A 21,205-nucleotide genomic window follows, 5' to 3' on the forward strand; every position below is an offset into this window, starting at 1 on the left:
TGTTTTTCAGGGGGGGGATTTCTGCAGGGTGAGTGGATATTCTCCTGGAACTGACCCCTGGGGAGGCTCCAGGGGTGAATTTTTCAGGGGAAATTTTACCAGGAATTCCTATATAAAATTTTCTCAATTCTAGATGGGGGGGGGGGTATTTTCCACGGGAGAAATTCTCCATGGGGGAATTTTCCACGGGATAACCTTTCCATAAGGGAGTAGAGGTTTCCGAGGAAAAAATTCTACGGAAGAAGTATATTCGGCAGGACTAAATAAAAGCAAATCTATTCTTAATGAAAGTGGGCTTAAGAGCATTTTCCAGGCAGAAACGTCCACGGGAAAATTTCCGGGGTAATTTTCAGTGGCGATGGAATTCTCGAGGGAAATTTTCTGGGGGTGAGTTTTACCCAGGAGGAACTTTCCATAGAGGAATTTTTGTTTGGAGGTTTTACCCTCCTCAATACCTTGCTCTTTGCGCTAACGTTTGACTCTTTGTCCCACTTCTTTAAGAATGACTCTTGAATCCCGAGGACAGTTTAATTAGAATAAGAAGCTTTTTTAAGTACTAAGAAACTTTAGCCTGACGAGCGAGGTATTGAGGAGGGGGTAGCCCCTTTCATATAAGGCATGATTTCTGTTCGTTTTAAGTTTTACCGTTGCGTCTTACTTTCAGTTGAAACAACTAGTTTTTTTTTTTTTTTTTTTTTTATTTAAGACTATTAACGATAATTAAAAATTTTCTCATTAGACGATTTTTTCTATTTTTAAACGCATTCTTAAACATTGGGTTACTATGGGCCGTGGTTCGGCCTTTACTAGGTTGCAGCTATCGCTGCACGCATTACTTCAAGGAAGAAGAGAAAGTAATAGAAAAGCTATCTGCTTTAGTCCCGATTTTTAAGGTCACGATGTAATGCTTATCTAGTTAGCCTTGACTAGCTGAAAAGACTTTTCTGAATAGCGGCCAATTAAGGGGGAACATTGAGGGTGTTTCTAATCAGAAATGTTACAAAGGAAAGGTGTGGAGGAGACTATTACCATTTTCTTAATTTGGATATATGCCATACAGTATTTTGTTCTGTCATTTGATCGTATTAAGGAAAGAGGAAAACTGTAATTAACAAATAGGGATTAATGAACAGGACTGATTAAAAGAACTAATCGGCTATCTAGAAATATACAAGAATTATCCGTTTAGTTATTATATTGTAATTTTATTGTTTTGTGATTGTTTGGTGTTTTTTAAAGAAGTTTTTTCATGTTGTTTTATTTTTAATCTACTATCCAAATAATTTCTTTTTTTCCCAAATATAAAAAGCAAAAACAAGAGACTTATAGTCCATATCAGTTTGAAAATAAGTTAAATCAGAGTCAACCCTAACGATAACAAACATTTGATTAATGCTAATGAAATTAAATAAAATAGGATGAATATACAATAGTTTAGAAACAAATTTGGGCTATATATTTGTACATTAGTGGGGGTGAGGGGTAAAGCATAGCATATATTAAATACGTAACCTAACCTAGCCTAGGCATCTCCCCCCCTAAACCCCAAAAACAACAGTTTAAATATCCTAAACGCAATTAAAACTACTCTTAGCATTCCATTTCAAGAGACCGCTATTGAGAAATAACCAGTCTGTCGGGTTTCGTCTCTCGTTAGTATATAAAAGCGACCATATAACGCACCAGTGTCATTCTTTTTTGATTAAACACACATAAATAACATAAATTAAAAAAATTCAGTGAATACTCTCTTTTATTCAATGTTGCGGCACGCATCAATCACATTGCTATCCAGTAGAGGAAAGATGCAGAATATGCAGGATCTGCATCCTAGAGTGTTATATATGCTGGATCTGTCTATGCTGGAGTGTTGTCTAATATTTTCAAGATTACACTGATAGGTCTCTACACCCTTAAACGTCATCTGTGTACTAAGAATATAAAATATATACAAAGTAGATACATACTTTTTCAGACTGCAAATGGTTTTGTTTTCTTTTACATCTTTCCTAGATTAACCAATGGATTTAATCAAGCGGTTCGATTTAACGAACTGTAAGTAAAGAGCGACTAGTTCCAATAGTAACCGAGATTTTCAAAGCAGACGTTTTTAAACAATAAAAAGGACAAAATTGACCTATCATGGTGATTCCAACTCTAAGTATGCAAATTTTATAGAGTTTAACGTAAATCATCAAAAGTTATTAGCAAAAGAAAGTTTGCATAGTTTCAGAAAAAGTATAAAACCCTCCGAAAAGGTGAATTATGGTTGAAAAAATTGTCTAATCAAAGTTTGAATGCCTAAGAACCCCTTCACTATATATTTAAGCTTCTACCTATGAAAACATGAAATGCCGTTTTTTCGTAACGCTAGTGAGTTGGTGGTTTTTTTTAAGACTCAGCTAGGCCCCCTCCATCGCAATGTTCCTCCTCCTAGACCACTCGAGGACAAACATATTATCAAGCTAAAATTTTAAGGTAGCTAATAAAGTCACAAAAATTTTAAACCGAATATTATAACCTGAGGACAGCATGACCTCTATCCAACTTCCTGAGTGAGGCCCAAATTTATGAAAAGTTGTTGATTTTATATAAAATAATCCATCAATACAACTTCGAAGAAATATGGGCTTATTATACAATCTTTTAACATAGGACCGCACAAATATTTTGTTAAGAATATTAAAAAAATATTAAGAATATTAATAAAAAAAAAACATTTTTAAAACAAACACGGCTTATGCAAAAGACTAACTAGAATGAAAAAGTTAATCGGGAATTATATAGACAAAAAAATCTGGCTGAAACTTAAACCACATAAAAATTCCACATGCAACAATTTTAGAACCCCAAGGGCCTTTGCAAATACACACATCTAAATGCCATATTTCAGGCCCAGATGCTGATTGACAAAAGTTGAAGAGAAAGGTGAGCATATTGTAACATTTTGAATTGAAGATTCAGAGCAAATTTGGTCTTGCCTGATTGAAGGGCCCAATGCATTCTTCCTGTCTATATCGCCCTAAAACTACGACCACGAGGGCTGCTAAAATCGATTTGATATTTGAAAGAGGGTTGTTTTGGGCATAAATTGTTCATTACAGTGTGTTGTATGGGTTGAAAGAAATAATGTCCTGAGCTCAGTGGCGGATCCAGGAGGGGGGCGAGGGGGCGCCCCCCTAGCTCAGTCTAAAGTAGTGTAATTTACTTAATTAACTCAAGCTTGCGTTAATTAAACTTGCTCCTAACGCAAGATTATCGGATCAACCTATTTTGCACCCCCCCCCCCGCCCTAAATTTTTTTGTCGGATCAATCTATTTTTCCCCCCCCCCCTAAAAAAATCCTGGATTCGGCCCTGCCTGAGCTCTGTATTGATAAATCATAATTTAATACAGAAAATCAAAATATTTATTTAACTAAAAAAGATTGAAACATATACAAAATTATTTTAGTAGTTGGTTCGGTGATTAGTTAGGATTTCAGCAGGGATGTGTCCTATCTCCGTTTACACGGACAATTTTGAAGGACTGTGTCCTAAGTAGCCCAGCAAAGAATATGGAAGCGTCTGGAATCAAATGGGGAGGTAAAAGTTTCCTAGATTTGGCATATATAGATAATTTAAGCGTCCTAGATAAAAGTCTAAGCAAAATGAATCCATGTCTGAAGGTTTTGAGGGCTCAGGATACAGTAAATGGTTTGAAAATTAATTTTAAAAAGTCTAAGTCACTTAAACTAGGAATAAATAAAGGTGAAGATTAGATGTTGAGTGACAAAAAAACTGATCAAGTTGATAACTTCACACACCCGGGTAGTTATATTAGTAAAGATGACAGATGCAGTAAAGATGTAAAAATTAGAATAGCGAGGTGTTATTTTTTCTCAGTTGAAAAAAGTTTGAAAGAATAAGAAAATAAGCCTGTAAATCAAGGTAAGAAAATTTGACGGTCCCGGTAATATTTCCGTGGTTCTGAAATATGGTTTCGGAAATATGGATTTCTGGGGTTCTGAAATATTTCCGAGTTCTGAAATGTGAGTGCTTCGCTAGGAAGGAGAAAATCTCTTAAATGCCTTCCAGTGGAACTGACTGAGAATGGTTTTAGGTACCTGTTTGACTAACTGTAAAACAAAAAGCTGTGCATAAAAAAGCCGTGCAAAAAAAACAAAAAGCTGTGCCCAAATTGCTAGTGATTAAAGACTAGGCAAACAAAAATTGTACTGAAATTCTGAAAATAAGACGCGTTTTCAATTGGATTGATACAGCAAAATTCTTATCAGCGTATTAAATATCAAAATTTACACAGTAATCAAAATTACTAATTGGCTGGATTAATTGAATAGTATTCGATACTCAGGGAGGGACAAGTTTAACTATAGTGTTACGAACAATATGTTAATGGAGGATAAATCCCCTATCCTTGTATTAGCTTTGGTCTATTTTAACTTGTAACCTTCAGATATGATATTTTTCCTCTATCAATGTTTTAACGTCCCCCTTCGCTTTTGTTTTCAGTCCAATCATAATGTAAAATTAATATTAATTTGATTCCTAAACAAGTGGATTGACTGTAAGAAAAAATCTAAGCAGTGGATCTTGGTAGCAGTATTAACACTTTAACAAAAATAATTGCCAAGTAAGTGGTAATTTAGCAACTGGATGCGATTGGTGGTTCAGATGATTTGTCAATAATTGTCAAATCAATCTAGTTGTAAGGGTTAGTTGAATATAAATTAAATACGTGATTTTGAATCAAAACACTGACGATAACGCGTCTTCAAATTCAAAATGTTGGGATTAATTCTACATTTTTCACAAAGATTCAAGTATGAAATTTATTAAGACAAAAGCTTGAAACTTAGAAAATTCTACTAAGCAAAATAAGAAAGATTATAACGTCACGTAGAAATGTTATAAAAGTTAGTAAAACGTTTTTATTTTCTATGATCAACACCAACATCGGAAAAAAATATGTCCAATTCAAGCATAAAATCAGTTCAAGGCAAGAACTGAAAATTTAGAAAAGTTTACTTTAAAGGAAAACCTATTTCCATATTTACGTGTTCTGATAAAATCTTCCACGAAATTCAAATTCTAAACCTTACTTTTCCTTGGGAATCAATAGAAGAGAGTTACAACGACGTCACATTTCAGTTCAACCAATAGAAAACAAGATGCGCCAAATCCAAAAGAAGTTAGTACAAGTTCTTCTGAGGTCGTCGATGGTTGCTATCGGGACCTTGAATGAGCAAGGGTCTTACACTTCAGAAAACTGAGATTTTTTCGGTTTCTCATAAGGGGAATTATCAACAGAGCACAAATAAAGGAAGTTAGTAAGTGTCTTTAAACTATGCACACTATCAAACATTAGTCTTGCACCAATTTAGTCTCCGTGTACTAGCTGAAGACCGGCAAATAGAGAAGAAGTTCGAAGATGGAGCTTTGCTTGGCTCAAGACCTCCTAAGAGATAGCAATAAAGACCGAGTGTATGTAATTTCAGCTTGAAACTGATTCAGATTTTTGTCGAGTTTGGAATCTAATCTGAAGCTAGAATTTACATAGTAAAAAGGCTATAAATTGTTGAGCTTATATGCTGGACACGCAAACATTCATTCATTTGAATATTTGCAATATGTAAAGCACATAATAATGCCCATACATAAAAGCCCATCAGCTAAGCTTGTATGGGTCCCCACGAGAAGAGTATGGGTAATACAAGTATGACCCCCACCCCCATTGATAAGATTTTCCACAAATAAGCTTCGAAACTTCTGTTTTTTTATACTTGGACCAGGGTCGTATCCAGGATTTTTCCGGGTCGAGAGGGGGGAGGGGGGTACAAAAACGCATCAAAAGTTGATTAATGTTCATTTTTGTTATGTTTTTACGAGTCGGACAAACATTTGGGGGGGGGGGGGTTCAAACCCCTTACCCTCCCCCTGGATACGACCTTGACTTGAACACCCAGATAATATATTGTCTGAGAATATTGAACATAAATAAAGAAATTTGAGATCTTGAAAGATAAACCCCGCGAGATCTTGAAAAGTAAATTCATCTCCCCCCATGATTTCGTTAATGGGCGCGATTGCAGCTCAAAATTTTATCGGTTTGACTTCACCCTGTGATTTTTCATAAGATACCACTGGTGAACTTTTTCTTAGCAACAACAACATGTTTAATAAACAGGAAATATTTAAAAGAAGATTAAAGCTTATAATCACACTGAAACAAAACTAGGCCATCTTTTAATTTTTTACTACTTCTCATTCACAATCTCTATCCACAAGCACTATAATTAAATTTCGTTTATGGGCCCACGAGAAACCCATACTTTCGCTTTTGAAACATCAATAATAACTATGCCGCCGGAAGGATGAATGGCTGTTGCTGAGCTATGAAACTGACCAACTAACTGAACAATTTTGTGTTGCGTAATCATTGCTAGGATTTTTCTCTTCTTGTTAATGTAAATGTGCCACTTTTTGGGTGACAAGAATATCAACATAAAAAACCTATATCTTTTAGGCCTTATAAATCCCCTTTTGTTTGTTTTCTCTTCTGTGTTTTTTATTCCGTCATTTTTTTCCTAATCGACACGTACGCGGTCTATTCCTACTGGAAAACAGTGATTTTTTAAGATTCTTATTTTTTCTATTTCAAATTGAAAAATTTAGAGTAGTACCACATTTTCGTCAGTGTTGACACGTTTTCCCTGAAAAAATAAGTGAGCAGAATTAATTAGTTTGATGTGACGTTGCTTCCCGTCGCAGAAATTCAAGCATTAACAATCTATTGATTCCTAGATACAACCACATCCTCAGATAGAATCAGCGCTTTCTTAAGCTGTTTTGAGCCATATATTTTAGCTTAAAATGTTCCACCAGGGTCCTTTTTATAAATCGGTGCCCCCTATTAGCAAAAACAGCATAACTGCACATGGTGTTTTTTTCTTTAAAAATCGACTCCGCAATATTTCCTTATTTTGAAGATACATTTGGGTGTGTATGTTTCCATTCAAACAATCTGATTGCATTTTCACTGCCCTTGGTACTTTAGCAGTAAAACTTGTAATACATCTTTATTTGCGCAATGTGTGTCAAAGGCTTCCTAGCCGAGTGATTAGCACGCTAGACTTGAAATTCTACCGGTAGGAAAAGGTTTTGAGTCTTTGTGTCTGGGGTGTGGGGTGAACTGGGGTGTTTGGCGTGACTGTGCAAGCTCAGCCAGAGTTGATCCAGCTCTAAATGGGTACCTGGAAAAATTGGGCACGGTAAACAGGAAGGGTATGCGAAAGTACAAGATGACTGCCCTCCCCCCATTGCACTTCCTGGCTGAAAGGCCCAAAAACAGAGATCGGCACATCTAAAAGGGACTGCAAAGTTCAATGCCGTATTCTCTACTTTACTTTTTTTTTTATCCAAGGCTTTCCTTAATTATTCAAAGTTGATTATAGTTTGCCTACAAGTTAAGGGAATGACTGAATATCAAAGTAGATTAAATCCATTTTTAAAAGTTATCAAATACTGGTGTTTAGTACCACTTACACAGCTCAGTTGTGTTAATTCAAAAGGCAGTACGTTACAAAATCAATTTGCAATGCAGAGCAAAAAACTAAAAAAAGGAAATGGTTTGGAATCTTTGACGGTACGGGTTAAGAATGCGGTAAACACGTGATAAGTGAAGTTTCGCTAGTGCTAATGAAATCAAATAAAATAGGATGAAAATATAATAGTTTAGAAACAAATTTCGGCTATATATTTGCACATTATAGGGGAAGGAGGGGTAAAGCACAGCATATATTAAATACGTAACCTAATCTAACCTAAACGAACCCAACCTAGGTACCTTTTCCCCCCTAAACCCCAAAAAACAATAGTTTCCAATCTAATTGTTCATTGAAAAAAAAAAACCGTTTTACTAGTTTCTTAAGCATCTTCCCTATATAATATATGGCGTATTTACCACTTTCTTAACTAGTATCTTTTTGACTGAGCAGTTTTTGAACTTAATTCATTTGTTTACTACAAGTAGATCGCTTTCAGTTTGTTGCCAGATCAAAATCTAACTAAACATGAAAAATGTCATCGCATAAGCTAATCTATCGGGCTGGTTTACCGCTCTATGTATCTAGAAAAACAGCGCGTAGGAAGTTTCTCGTGTCTAACCTCATAGTTTTGTTCAAACATATCCTCGGCATCTAGACCTATCACCATAATGCATGCATGATGTAAGGATGACGCTTATCCTGTAATCTGTAGCGGTGGCAGACATCTGTTAGAAACTTCCCTGATGCTAATATTTCAGATAGTGGGATCGAAATCTTAGAGCAATAATAAACGAGCAAAAAAGTTTAGAATCTTTTTGTTTTTGTCTTCTTTCTAAGGATTTTATTGTGCTAGTTACAAAATGAATACCTTACTGGGGTAGTAAGGTATACTACCCCTAAAAAATTATTTTTACCCCTAAAAATATCTTTAGGGATTCCTCACTAATTAATCAGTTATAATACAGTTGAATGCAGCAGGGAACTAGGTTAATGTATAAAATCATACATTATGACCATTTTAGTTCATGACCATTATCTTCAAAAAAAAACCAAAATATCACATTTCTATAGATAGGGGATAGACGCTCACTTTATACCTGAGATTCTAAAAGTGAATTACTGGAGTCACTAGCCCCTGGGGGCACTGGAGTAATTCAAGGGAGTGGTGATTACAACAGGTGCATCACAGATGAATTGCAAATAGTAAATCTCGGTGATTTTAGATTACTGCTGAAGAAATTAAAGCCAAGGACTGCTGAATGAGCAGAGCAACAGACTCATCTTCCTCTATAAGATAATTTCTACCTTTCTCATTCTGAGATCAATAATTAGCTTCAGAATTTCCAGCATTGATGTTTCTCATTCATATCTTTCTTTAATATATTTTAGGAATAAGACGGAACGATTAATAGACGTTTCTTTCTGTTTAATTGCTATTCAAACTTCAACATTATTAATTTACACGGGCTGTTGAGCAATAATTTTTCTGAAAGTAAGGCAGTAAAGCATATAGGTTTGGGAGCCATTGATTTACACGATCCTCTAGCATTTTAAGTTTGATCTTGTAATTTTCATCATGTTTAAACTCCTTTTTGGGCGTTTTTTTCCTATTTTAAAATTATACATATTTTCTTAAACTACAAAATTTTTAATTAGTAAATTAAGCTCAAGAATTTTGTGCATTTCTTAGCAGTATAAAAACTAAGTTCTTTTGATGCACAATAAATATGTTTTTTGGACTTTTGCTTTATATTTAGAAGGGTCAATGTTTACACACTGTTCATTGCCATGTTGTTGTTTTCTTTTCTTTTTTTTCTTGGGATCCTACAACCTGCGCTCCGGGTGCCATGACTGCCGCCGGGTGCCATGTGACTTAATCAAGACAAGAATTATAAGATAACTGCAGAGCCTCCAAAACCGATCTACATCACCTAAAAAATAATGTGATTTTTTAGGCATGAAATTGCCTCAGCAAGAACAACCCTTCTTGATGCAACGCATGTCAGTTGCTTGTGATTTTATGGCACTAATTTCAAAATTTTCAAGGATAGTCTTGTTTATGTAGGGCAAGTGTAGGCCTAATTATAGATCGAATGAAGCACTTCCATAACGCCGACGACTAAATTTACATTAAGTCACTCTTATCGTGTATTGGTTCTGGTTCTGATTTGCACAAGCTCACACAAAATTAGTAGATATTATATCCCAGACACAAAATTGATTGATGACCACATTGTACTCAAGCGAACGGGGGAAGACTAGTATAGATACGTGTTCTTGTAAAGCAGGCCAGCTTTACAAGATCAGCACCGCCGGTAGGGACTGTAAAGTCCAATGCCGTATTCTTTACCTTTAGCTTACTTATCAACTTGAATCAGTTTTAATGGTTAATTTAACAGTTAAATATGCCTCATACATTCACAGACGCGTTTAGACATCGTTGTATAGGCCTACACGCATTGTTCAGATTGTTTCATATCTGAACGAAACATATGCAGTTTAGAATCTGTCAATAAATATGCCAATGTTAAAAATAATAAGTTTAGAAGCGACCTAAAACAGTTTTTGCCTTTGAAAAGAAGCATTTTAGTTTGACACAAGATCCACAAGATCCTGAATCGGAGTTTCACCTCAGATTCACACTGCATTCGTTACATTGACTTGATTGACCAACATGAATTGTATTGCTGTATAGTGATTTATCAGTGCTAAGCCCCACTATAAACAAGTTATACATTATGTCGAGTAGTAAAAAGCCTTCGGGAGCATATAACAGGAAATGAAAATTGTAGCATTTGATAGAAGATGGAAAAAAATCAAAAGCGCTGCTAGCACGGAAAGTCCCCAGCCCACATAAAAATTGTAGCATTTGATAGAAGATGGAAAAAAATCAAAAGCGCTGCTAGCACGGAAAGTCCCCAGCCCACATAAAAATTGTCAGTTTTGGCGAGAATTATCCCTATGCTTACGTTTGAACAAAAGTATTGATGAAGAGAATGAAAGAATTATCCGTACTGAAACCGAACAATGGAACCAAGTTCTCAAACGTTTATTATGTATAATACAGTTTTTAGGAGTTCAAGGGCTTGCGTTTCAAGGGAAAATGATACTCTTTTCATGCGTAATAATGGGAATTTTTAAAGCTCGTAGAACACGCTGCAAAGTTCGATGAGTTTATGGCCGAACATTTCAGAAAGATTACTTCAAAAGAAACAAATATTCACTACTTGACCAAAAATGTACAGAATGAATTTGTTTAATTCCTTTCGAATAAGATACAAGACCACATTTTAGAGCAGCTACGGCATGCAAAATATTATTCTATTTTGTTAGACTCCACTCCCGATGTCAGCCACACAGAGAGCAAATGACATTGGTAGTGAGATTCATCAAAATTGCAGCGGATGAGGTTATGTTCATTAGGGAACATTTTTTGGACTTTATTCCTATTGCCAATTCTTCTGGCGAAGGCCTCAAAGAAGTATTACTAAAAGAGTTGTGAATACGAGGCATTCCTTTAAATAACATGAGAGGCCAGGGATAAGGTAATGGTTCTGCAATGAAAGGAAAGCATGTTGGAGTTCAGAAGAGGATCTGTGATTTAAATCTTCAAGCGTTTTACGTACCATGTGGAAACCACTCACTGAACCTTGTAATTAACGATGCTGCTCTCTTTGGTAATGCCGCAGTAGATTGTTTCAGCAGAATTCAAGAAATATTAAAAAAAATTTTCAAGTTCTACTCACAGATGGAGCGTTTTGCTTAATAACGTTTCAAATCTTACAGTAAAACCAATCTGTAACACATGGTGGGAGAGCAGAATTGAGGCCTTGTTGCCTTTGAGGTACTATATTGAAGAAGTATATGATGCCTTCCCAGCCTCTGCCGACTGAAGAAGAAGAAAAAAAAAACAAAAAAAAAACAGAGTTTTAGTTCAACACTACAAGAACAAAGTAAATAAAAAAGATTTACTCCAAGATTGCTACAAAGCAGCCAAACTAGAAAGTAGTTGTAATACAAGGACAATGAATGAGAAAATAATAAAATTTATTACTTTATTAACGAAACTTATTAACATAAAAGTTTAAGTTATGCAAGAGTGAAAGGTGCTACGGTGAAGTCTGAAAGCACCACATCAAGGCATTTCCATGCTTATTTTTCTTATTAAGTTTGACGTAAATCAATAGAAATAGAGGAATAATTCGCTTTACTTCTTCTTAGGTCAAAAATTACAGTTGAAAATAACAGTCTGTCAAAAATCTATTTTTCATAATCCAAATTCGCACAAATAGAACGCAGGATGTCCTCGAGTGTGTTGGAATTTTTAACTCTAGCAAAACTTCTTGTAAGAATTAGAGCTCGTAAAAGACTAAAATCAGTAAAACTATCAATTTCCATCATTTTTACCAAAATACCTAACAGAAAAATTGTTATGCTTACTTTGTATTAAATAAGAAAAAACAAGTTTTTTCGTTAGAAAGTAAGGAGCAACATTAAAACTTAAAACGAACATAACTTATTTCGTAAATGACGAGGGCTGCCCCTTCCTCAATCGTAGCTCTCTACGCTAGAGTCTTAAAGCTATTAAAAATACTTATAATTCCAATTCAACGGCCCTTGTGATTGAGCAGTCTTTCTTAAATAAGTGTGTCAAAAAGTCAAACTTTAGCGTAAAGGAAGAGGGTGAGGATGAGGAAGAGGCAGCCCCCCTCATATATATAATAACTTCAGTTCGTCTTAAGCTTTAATATTGATCCTTACTTTCAGTTAAAAGACTTATTTTTTAATTAATTTCTGACTGTTTTTCAAATCATGCCAGGAAATCCCCATCCCTTCCCCTGTGTAAAATTTCCTCCGGAAACTTTCCACTTCACGTACAATTCTAGCCGTAGAGTATCTCCCTTGAAATTATTCCCCCCCCCTTGTCAATCTGAATATTTTCCAATAATCATTACTGTATGTGAACAATGGGAAAATTGCACAACATCAAAGGCATATGCCTTTTGGGTCATCCCCAAAGGCATAGTTATAGGACGTTTTGACCATACTGAACAAATTGGTTGTCTAAAAATTTTGGTATGACGTCTTTGGGAAAAATGGCGTGTGGGAGGGGGGGCTAGTTGCCCTACAATCTTTTTGGTCATTTGAGAAGGTCAGTAGAACTTTCGATTTTCGTTCGATCGAGTCCTCTCTCTTGAAGACCAATGGCTCGAAACGATCACACCTGGGAAACAAATCAAATAAACACGCATCCGTGATCTTTCTTCAGGCAAAAAAAAAGAAACAAAAAAAAAACACAACTAAATTCAACATTTCTTAGGTAGGACCTTGAAACATCTACACTACGGTCCTCTGATATACTGAATCTGATGGTGTGATTCTCATTAAGATCCATTGAATTTTTGGGGGGTGCTTCCCCCCTCTTTCCAAAAATCAGGCGAATATTCTAAGGCTAGTAGCTTGTGATGAGTGAGATTAAACTTAACGTTTTACATATTTGGAATCAGCATGAAAAGCGAATTCTTTTGATATGTCTATTGTTATCAAAATTCTGTTTTTCAGAGTTTCAGTCACTATTAGACCGAGTCGCTCCTTGCTGACAATTCGTTACCGCGATCTGTTTGATACCTAGTAAATTGGTGAGCAAGTCAGTCATCTAAAGAACTACCTTTAATCTAATCATAGTTTTAATCATCCTTTCTCTGTTGGATGCCAAAACCCTAATAATCCTTTCTCTTGCCAAAACCCTAATAAAAATCCTACTGTAATATTGGAATTAGTAAAAACTCTGTAATGATCCCGCAGGGAGAATCGAATCACTCCAAAGAAAGAGTTTTGTTTCTAAGGGAATCGGAGCCGCTCTTTTCGCACTTAGGTATAAATACATGAAAATGCTTCCAATAATATATCTTATTTTTCATGACTAATTTTTTTCTGTAGGAGAAAAATCGAATCAGGAAGTTCCTAAGTTATTCCTATCCCAGGAATAACTAAGGAGATGTAATTCCTATCGAAGGAAAATGTCAGCTTTTTTCAGTATCTTAAACAAATCTATATGTTATAGCCAATATAGTATATTTTACAAGACACAGAGAAAGACAGAAACATATATATATATGTATTGTATTTATTTATTCTTTTAGGGTTTTTTTCATCATTCTTTTTCATTTTTTTTTAACTTGAGCTTCAGTATGTCTGGAAGGGAAAATATAGTTTTTATGGAGATATTATTGTAAACAAGACAATAGCATGCATCGCGCACGGTAAATATTAGATATAGGCCTACTAAGTATCTTATCTGTAGTAAAGAGGCTAGCAGTTAATCAATTTATTCTAGATTTCAAAGAGTATTCCTCAGTTCTTGGGGGCGATAAGTCCAGGATTGCTGCCAATTTTACTGAGAAATATACCCCACCAACTCTGTAGAAGTGTCATCTAGTTTTTACGTTTTCAAGTTGAACATCTATGTTAACGGTACTTAGCCCTAGGGTTTCACATCGCATCTTTAGGCAAATACAGCTATTTGCGACACAACAAAATTTCCTTAGAGGTTATCACTGTTTTGATCACACACAACTATTGTATTTATGATTGATGAGACACAATTATTTCCACATAGCAGATATAACGCAAACTCAGAAGTAAGAGCAAGAAAAGCAAAATAAAACAGGAATAACTTATGAAGTCTAGTAATTTTTATATTTTATTAACCATATTTTTTTTAATTGTATAACATCGCCTTCCAACTTAGTCACAGAGTGAGTTTTAACGGATTTGAAATACTCGTGTATGTTAATACGGGTCCCTGCAGAAGAACCCTTAGCACGCCAATACAGCTCCATGATGGAAACTAAACTAAAGAAAGAAAAGGAAAACAAATATGATAAACAATTTTGACATGAATCAGGTGTAGCAGACACACCTGGATTTTGTAAAATATCGTTTTGTTTATTTTTTTACGCTTCGATTATGAATTACTACGACCCATGATAAAAGGTCAAGAAAATAACAAATCCCTTTTTATCCTAAGCCTTTGTGAGAGCGAGGGACTTGAAAATCCTTTTTAAAGCTTTGAATTCTAATTTTTTCAAACTTAATGGAGTTCCTTATTTCAGGTCCCTCGCTCAACAAGGAAGGGTTGAACAACGCCCTAGAGGTAAAATAAGAACGATCGATCTGTTCTTCTTAGAAAATGTAATGAGAAACGTGCCGAGTACCAGAAACTCCAGGTTGAAGTGGAAACTAGAAATTCCTTTACTAAGGTCAATAGCCCTTGAGTCAAAAGAGAGAGATCTTAACCTCACAAAAGCTGATTGAGAGTGACTTGAGGGAGTTTACAAAAGAAACAAACTTCAAGGAGAGAGTTAAGTGGATTATCTCATCATGGGCATACACATAGTTATTCCGATTATTAATATGGACTTGAACGAAATTAGGGAGATGTTGATGGAAAGAACTAAAGATCCTGTGACACAAAGAAAACTAGTGCTTGTAATTGTTTCAATAGCTCTGTTGTTAGATAATATGTTATACATGGTTATTGTACCGATAATCCCTGATTACCTGAGACAACAAGGTATGTGGATGACACATATTGAAGGGGGTGAGGTGGTCACTGAAGCCCCTTTAAGTTATAGCAACTCATCTGGCAGCTATAACGTTCCTAGCAATATAACAACAAAAATTATCAACGGTGTTACTGTTTATGAAGGTGAAGATACGGCAATTGGGCTTCTTTTTGCCTCTAAAGCACTTGTTCAACTGTGTATAAACCCTTTTTCAGGAGCAATAATAGATAGAATTGGGTATGAGACCCCAATGATGGTTGGACTCACTATAATGTTTTTCTCAACAGCAGTCTTCGCTTGTGGAAAAAGCTATGGTGTTCTTTTCTTCGCCAGAAGTTTACAAGGTGTAGGGTCTGCTTTCGCAGATACTTCTGGACTTGCAATGATAGCTGATCGATTTACTGAAGAACATGAGCGCACAAGAGCTCTTGGTATTGCTCTAGCCTTTATATCATTTGGTTGTTTAGTGGCCCCTCCCTTTGGTTCATTTCTTTACCAATTCTGTGGAAAAGAATTTCCGTTCATTGTTCTCTCTTTAGTTTGTTTGGTTGATGGATGTATGCTTAAACTAGTAATGAGACCGAAAGGATTCCATAGAGTAGAAGGAGACGATTTTGAGCCTCGACCGCATCAAAAGGGAACACCAATCTGGAAATTATTGATGGATCCTTATATTGCATGTTGTTCTGGAGCTTTAGTTATGGCAAATGTTTCCCTTGCATTCTTAGAACCAACGATATCTGTCTGGATGATGGACACCATGCCTCATATTGAACAATGGCAGATGGGCATGATTTGGCTTCCAGCTTTCATACCACATGTCTTTGGTGTGGTGATCACTGTTAGATTTGCAGAGTCCTGTCCACAATATCAATGGTTATTTGCCGCTGTTGGATTGGCCCTTGAAGGGCTTTGCTGCTTTATAGTTCCGTTTTGCACGTCTTATTGGGGACTTATGATACCAATTAGTGGAATTTGTTTTGGTATTGCTTTAATTGACACAGCACTGTTACCTACTCTCGGTTATCTTGTCGATGTTCGTCATGTATCAGTATACGGTAGTATTTATGCAATAGCTGACATTTCCTATTCATTGGCCTACGCTTTTGGACCACTCATTGCTGGTGGGGTTGTTGAATCTATTGGGTTTACCGCTCTTAATATAGGAATTGCCATATCCAATTTAGTATACTGTCCAGCCTTACTGATGCTTCGACACGTTTATGACTATAAACCAATGGCTGGGGATACATCAATTATGATGTCTGATCCCCCTGATAAAAATTACCAAGCATTTAAAATGCAAGATGAAGAGATAAACAATAGCAGAATAACTTACCAGGAAACAAATATTGATAATCCACCAGATTATAATACAGTATTAAATGGGCCAGAACGAGATCCCCAGTTTCAACAATATAACGGCGGTACAAACAATTCAGCAAGAACAGAAACAAATCCTTTTAGACAAAGTTTCAATCAATATTAGACAAAAATTGTGATAAAACTGAAATTTAGTCTTTCCACAGGTATTGAAGCTAAGAAAACAGCGTGTAAATTGAGAAAATTTTACGTCGTTTCAAAACATGTGAAGAATTATACAAGAAAACAAATTGGAATATTGTTCAAGATCACTGTTCCAACGATAAAGAACGTTTACTTTGCAAAGTTAAGAATTATATAGAATAAATTAATATGCTTGGCTGGACTTGACTTGACTTGACTTTTATTTTCAACTAATAATACATCATACATAACTGGCACTTACAACACATTTTTTAAATAACATTAACAGCAAACGTAGAAATGGTAAGACTGTATGACGTTTTATTAAGCCACTATTGTGACTTGAGCAGCGTCACACAGTCTTTTATCATAAACAAAAACTTATTAACTCTTTCTACTCTTTTCATAACATTCAATACAAATTAACTCAATTTAATTTTTTTTTTTAACTTTTTATTTTACAACTTAAGACTGGAAGTAAGAATGCTAGGAGGATTCTTGAAACTTAGGAATCATTACATTTACACATAAGTCATCAATATTTCCCATCATCACCATCACCAGTGGGTGAACTATTAACATCCAACCAACCCTACAGTTACAAATACTGAGCGTCATCACCTAATAGACAACAATTTTTAAATACAAAAAAAAGAAATTTTACCAATAGACTTCTGTCTCCCAACTGGAACTACGGGGGTCTGCTTTTGTATCTCCACCCCGTCCGTTTCTAAAGCTTATATTTACCAAAGCAAAGGCATCTTGAATACCCCCTTTATTCTTTGAAAATCTAAAGAAAGAAAAATCTAAGGATAGTTTCCTCCAACCAAAAAGTAGTTGAATTAATACAACGTAAATTCAGATGTAAGGTGACTAAATTGCCATCGGAGATTGAAGCAACAGTTTGAAATATATCAATGCGTTCAGATTTTCTCTCTTCATGTCTTCTACTATGTCTCCTTAAAAGATTAATACAAAGTATTTTCCCCATTAAGACAACTTCCCTGTTAATCTTTCAAATATTGACTTCAGCTTAGAACTTGTAATAACTGATATAGCCCGCTAAAGTTAAATCATCACGCCTTTAGAACAAATAAAATAATTACACAATTGGTATAAGAAATATTTACATTTTTAATCTTTTATCTTTGATTGCCCGTTTGAGGAGGGACCATATAAGTCCTTATAGAAGTTGGGACCAGATACGCTTTTTCCCATGGACAAGGCACGATAGGACAGATATTTAGAAAACGGCTGTCGTAAAAACAAATTTATCATATCTATTAAAAAGTAAAAAAGTATTCAATTTAATAAATTTTTCTTTTTCTTAGAGTTTCATTATTCTGGGCACCTTAAATTAAAAGATTCCAGCTATCTTTCTGGTGATGAAAATACCAGCACAAAAAATGGGAGGACATATAGCCATACCCTATTACAGAACTTTTTTCGTAAATGGTCATTCAAGGTATATATCCCTAAAAGTAGTACAAGTTATGGCGGATGGTTTGCTTTCAGTTGTTTTCCGTGTTTTAGATACGCTATTTCAGCCACTTTACATACAAATTGCACTATTTACTAGGCCTTCTTTGTATTTTTTTTTATGAATGTAACATTTTAAAATTTCATAATCCTGTTTTGAAACAGGATCCTTATTTGAAAACTTTCCAAGGTTTTTGTCCTGATAGGAGCCAGCAGCCACATTACGTTGCAACTAAATTCTAGGTTTCCACTAATTTCCAGGCAGCATTATATTTGGTGGAGCCAGCTACCGCACATTTTCATGTGAATAATCATAAATCATTCTTAAGTGAGCCATGCAGCATTTATTCCTGAATAATGTTAAACTTATTTTTAAAAATAAGCTCAACCAACTAAAATTTAAACAAATTCTATCATGGTGGTGTAGGGTATTCTAAAAGCAGTTTTCTATTAGTGCTAATTTTGTCCATTTACGCAGGGACGAGTTTTCAAGCCAAGTCTCTGCCCAAGATCACGTGATTTTTACTAATTCAAATTTTTGTATAGCTTATCCCTTTTTCAAAATTTCCTTTTAATATGCTTCACTCTATGAAAATCCTCAGCGCGCGCCTGATTTATTTATATATTTCCTTGAGAACCCCTCTGTAAGAGTCATTAAAGTAAGGAACCGTTCTTTTGGGAATAATGTATATGTTTAGTAAGAAATATTTTCAAGAATGGCTTACACAATGAAGTACAATTGCTAAGAATAAAATTTGAATTATTACAAGTTAGCAACAGGAACGTGCATTAAATGATGAAGTTATGCTGTTTTTATGTTATTAATGTTACGCAATAAAATACGTTTTATAATTATAGCCTATAGCCTACTAACTATAGTCTACTATTTTGGCTTTTGTAGAATATTCCATAGCTTTCAAAGTAATGTAGTATCACCACTGCTTTGAACTGCTTTTAACCCTATTACAGCCTCTAAACATAGCAGGAGTAGAATATTAAAAATTAAAAGGGACCTAGGAAATCCAGTTCCTCTACTGCTTGGGTGGAAAGAGGGTCAAATAAACCGCGTAAACCATTGGAAATACCCTGGGTCTAAATGTTTGGGGAGGGGGGAGAGTTGGCTATCCTATTTATTTATCATAAGTTTTAGGGATTTTTTTTCGATCTTAACACCCTTAGTTTCACAAAGGCAAAATAATAAAAGATGGAATTGTAAATTGAGGTTAACCCAAAAACTTATTATTACCATAAAAATGACATACTTACGAGCTTTTAGTCAGGTCCTCAAAGTTTATGATCTTTAATATACTATGGGACTTTGAGGATTTAACATTAGTTTATTATCAAAATTACTAATTAACATTTAATTTAAGCTCTTAATTTAAAATGAAAAATTAATTAAAAAATAAATAGAACTAAAACTACTAGGGCCACTGACAGTGCAGCGTTACCTAGTAAAAAAAAAAAAAAAAAAAAAAAAAAAAAAAAAAAAAAAAAAGTATAATTTGGATTAATTAAAATTTGCATTCTATGTTAAGTAAGTTTATTTCCTTACAACCTAGAATTTACTGAAAATTTAAAGGCTTTTTCGTTTGTAACTGAAAAACCAAGTTTCATTCCAAACGAATCGCCAAAAGGTATGCAGATTCTTCTTGAGATTTGTCTAATGCTTGCATCACCTGGGCTAGCTTAAGAAAAAAAATCCACAAATAAGTATATCCACAAATATGGACAGGCCAGGATTTACAAATAGGCCCGCGTCTAGGGGCATGTAATTCCAGGGGGCACAATAAATTATCACTGAGTGATATTTTTCTTAACAAAAACTAAACTACTATGATTTATCGTCAAAGTGCCAGATGCACTCCGTTGCCGCGCAGCCTATTCACAGAAAAGTGATTTTAAAACAACACAGGAACTCCGTGACCACTTATAAACTGTGAGATGTCTCCCAAGTATGGCAGTTGAGAGTTTGGTATCACCTCTCTCTTTCGTTACTTTTGGTTCATCAGTTGCGTTCTATTAAGTATTTCCACTATCCCCAAGTTCCCGGGGTTTTCCCAGAAAATGTTGCAAAAATGGAGCAGCATTAACGCTTGGGCCTAGAAGTATCAAAGCTTTAAATCCAGCCTAGCATACGTAATTAACTTACGTTTTTGTAATTAACTTTAGTCTTCGCTGGATACTCTGGATAACGTAAGATCATGTAGGGTGTTTATTTCAGAGGTAAACTTGGGTTTCCCCTATTACCAGTTCTCCCCATCCACTGTCTGCACGTCGAAGTAACTAGGAAACGTTCCGATGGGAGGATCAACTTTCCGTCTGACTTTAAATATGTTTTACTTATCCATTCAGTCATCTCTCTCTTACTCGTTGAAGCTCCAGATGGCCTGTGGTTCATTTTAACTAAATTAAATAAAAAAAAGTTTTTTTAACTGAAAGTAAGAAGCAACATTAAAACTCAAAACAAGCATAAATTATCCCGTATATGAAGGGTTGCCCCTCCTCAATACCTTGCTCTTTACGCTAAAGCAGTTAGCACTTTTAAAAAAAGCTTCCTATTCTAATTAAAACGGGTCTGTGTTTCAGTGGCCGTTCTTAAAAATTTTTGTGAACAGTCAAACTTTAACTCAGAGAGCAAGGTATTGAGGACGGGGCAACCCTTCATATTCGGAATAATTTCCAATTGTTTTGAGTTTTTATGTTGCGCCTAACTTTCAGTTAAAAAAAAACGCTTTTTTATTTAATTTCTGGTCGTTTTTCAAATAATGCAGGTAAATCTGACTCACTCTTCATGAGATATACCCCTCCCTAACGGGAAACCCATCCGTGGAAATTACATCCAACGTAAAGTGTATTCGTCCCCCCCCCCCCGAAAATTTCCTCCCGACAGTTCCCTCCTCACTGAAAATGCGGACGATTCAGCCTGAAAAATTGTCCTTAGCATACTTTCATTTGAAAAAGACTTTAATCTGATCGATTCCTTGATAACTCCGGAAATGTCCCCTTCCGTGGAAATTTTTTTCCGGAAATCAAAAGACGCGGAAAATAACCACCGGATATTTCCCCCGGAACATCTCCACATGCAAAATTGATTTGGCAGAGA

General features: G+C 35.2%; 1 protein-coding gene across 3 annotated transcripts in view; it reads left to right on the forward strand.

Moving 5' to 3' along the window:
• The window catches only part of VAChT (Vesicular acetylcholine transporter), a 37,303-nt gene extending 18,354 nt beyond the window's left edge, over positions 1–18,949 (forward strand). The window contains exons 1-2 of one of the 3 annotated variants that reach the window (XM_089099232.1): positions 5,163–5,329; positions 14,662–18,949. In XM_089099232.1, coding sequence (XP_088955358.1) covers positions 14,930–16,603 — 1,674 coding nt within the window. In that variant the 5' untranslated portion in view covers positions 5,163–5,329; positions 14,662–14,929 and the 3' untranslated portion in view covers positions 16,604–18,949. Of the gene's footprint in view, positions 1–5,162; positions 5,330–14,661 lie in introns of those variants that run through there. The other 2 variants (XM_089099233.1, XM_089099234.1) reach the window with 2 other exon arrangements.
• Positions 18,950–21,205: the final 2,256 nt, after the last annotated feature.

The sequence above is a fragment of the Artemia sp. Qi Xiang Cuo genome, chromosome 13 (assembly GCF_049724085.1).
Source record: "Artemia sp. Qi Xiang Cuo chromosome 13, ASM4972408v1, whole genome shotgun sequence".
NCBI classification, from domain to species: Eukaryota; Metazoa; Arthropoda; class Branchiopoda; order Anostraca; family Artemiidae; genus Artemia; species Artemia sp. Qi Xiang Cuo.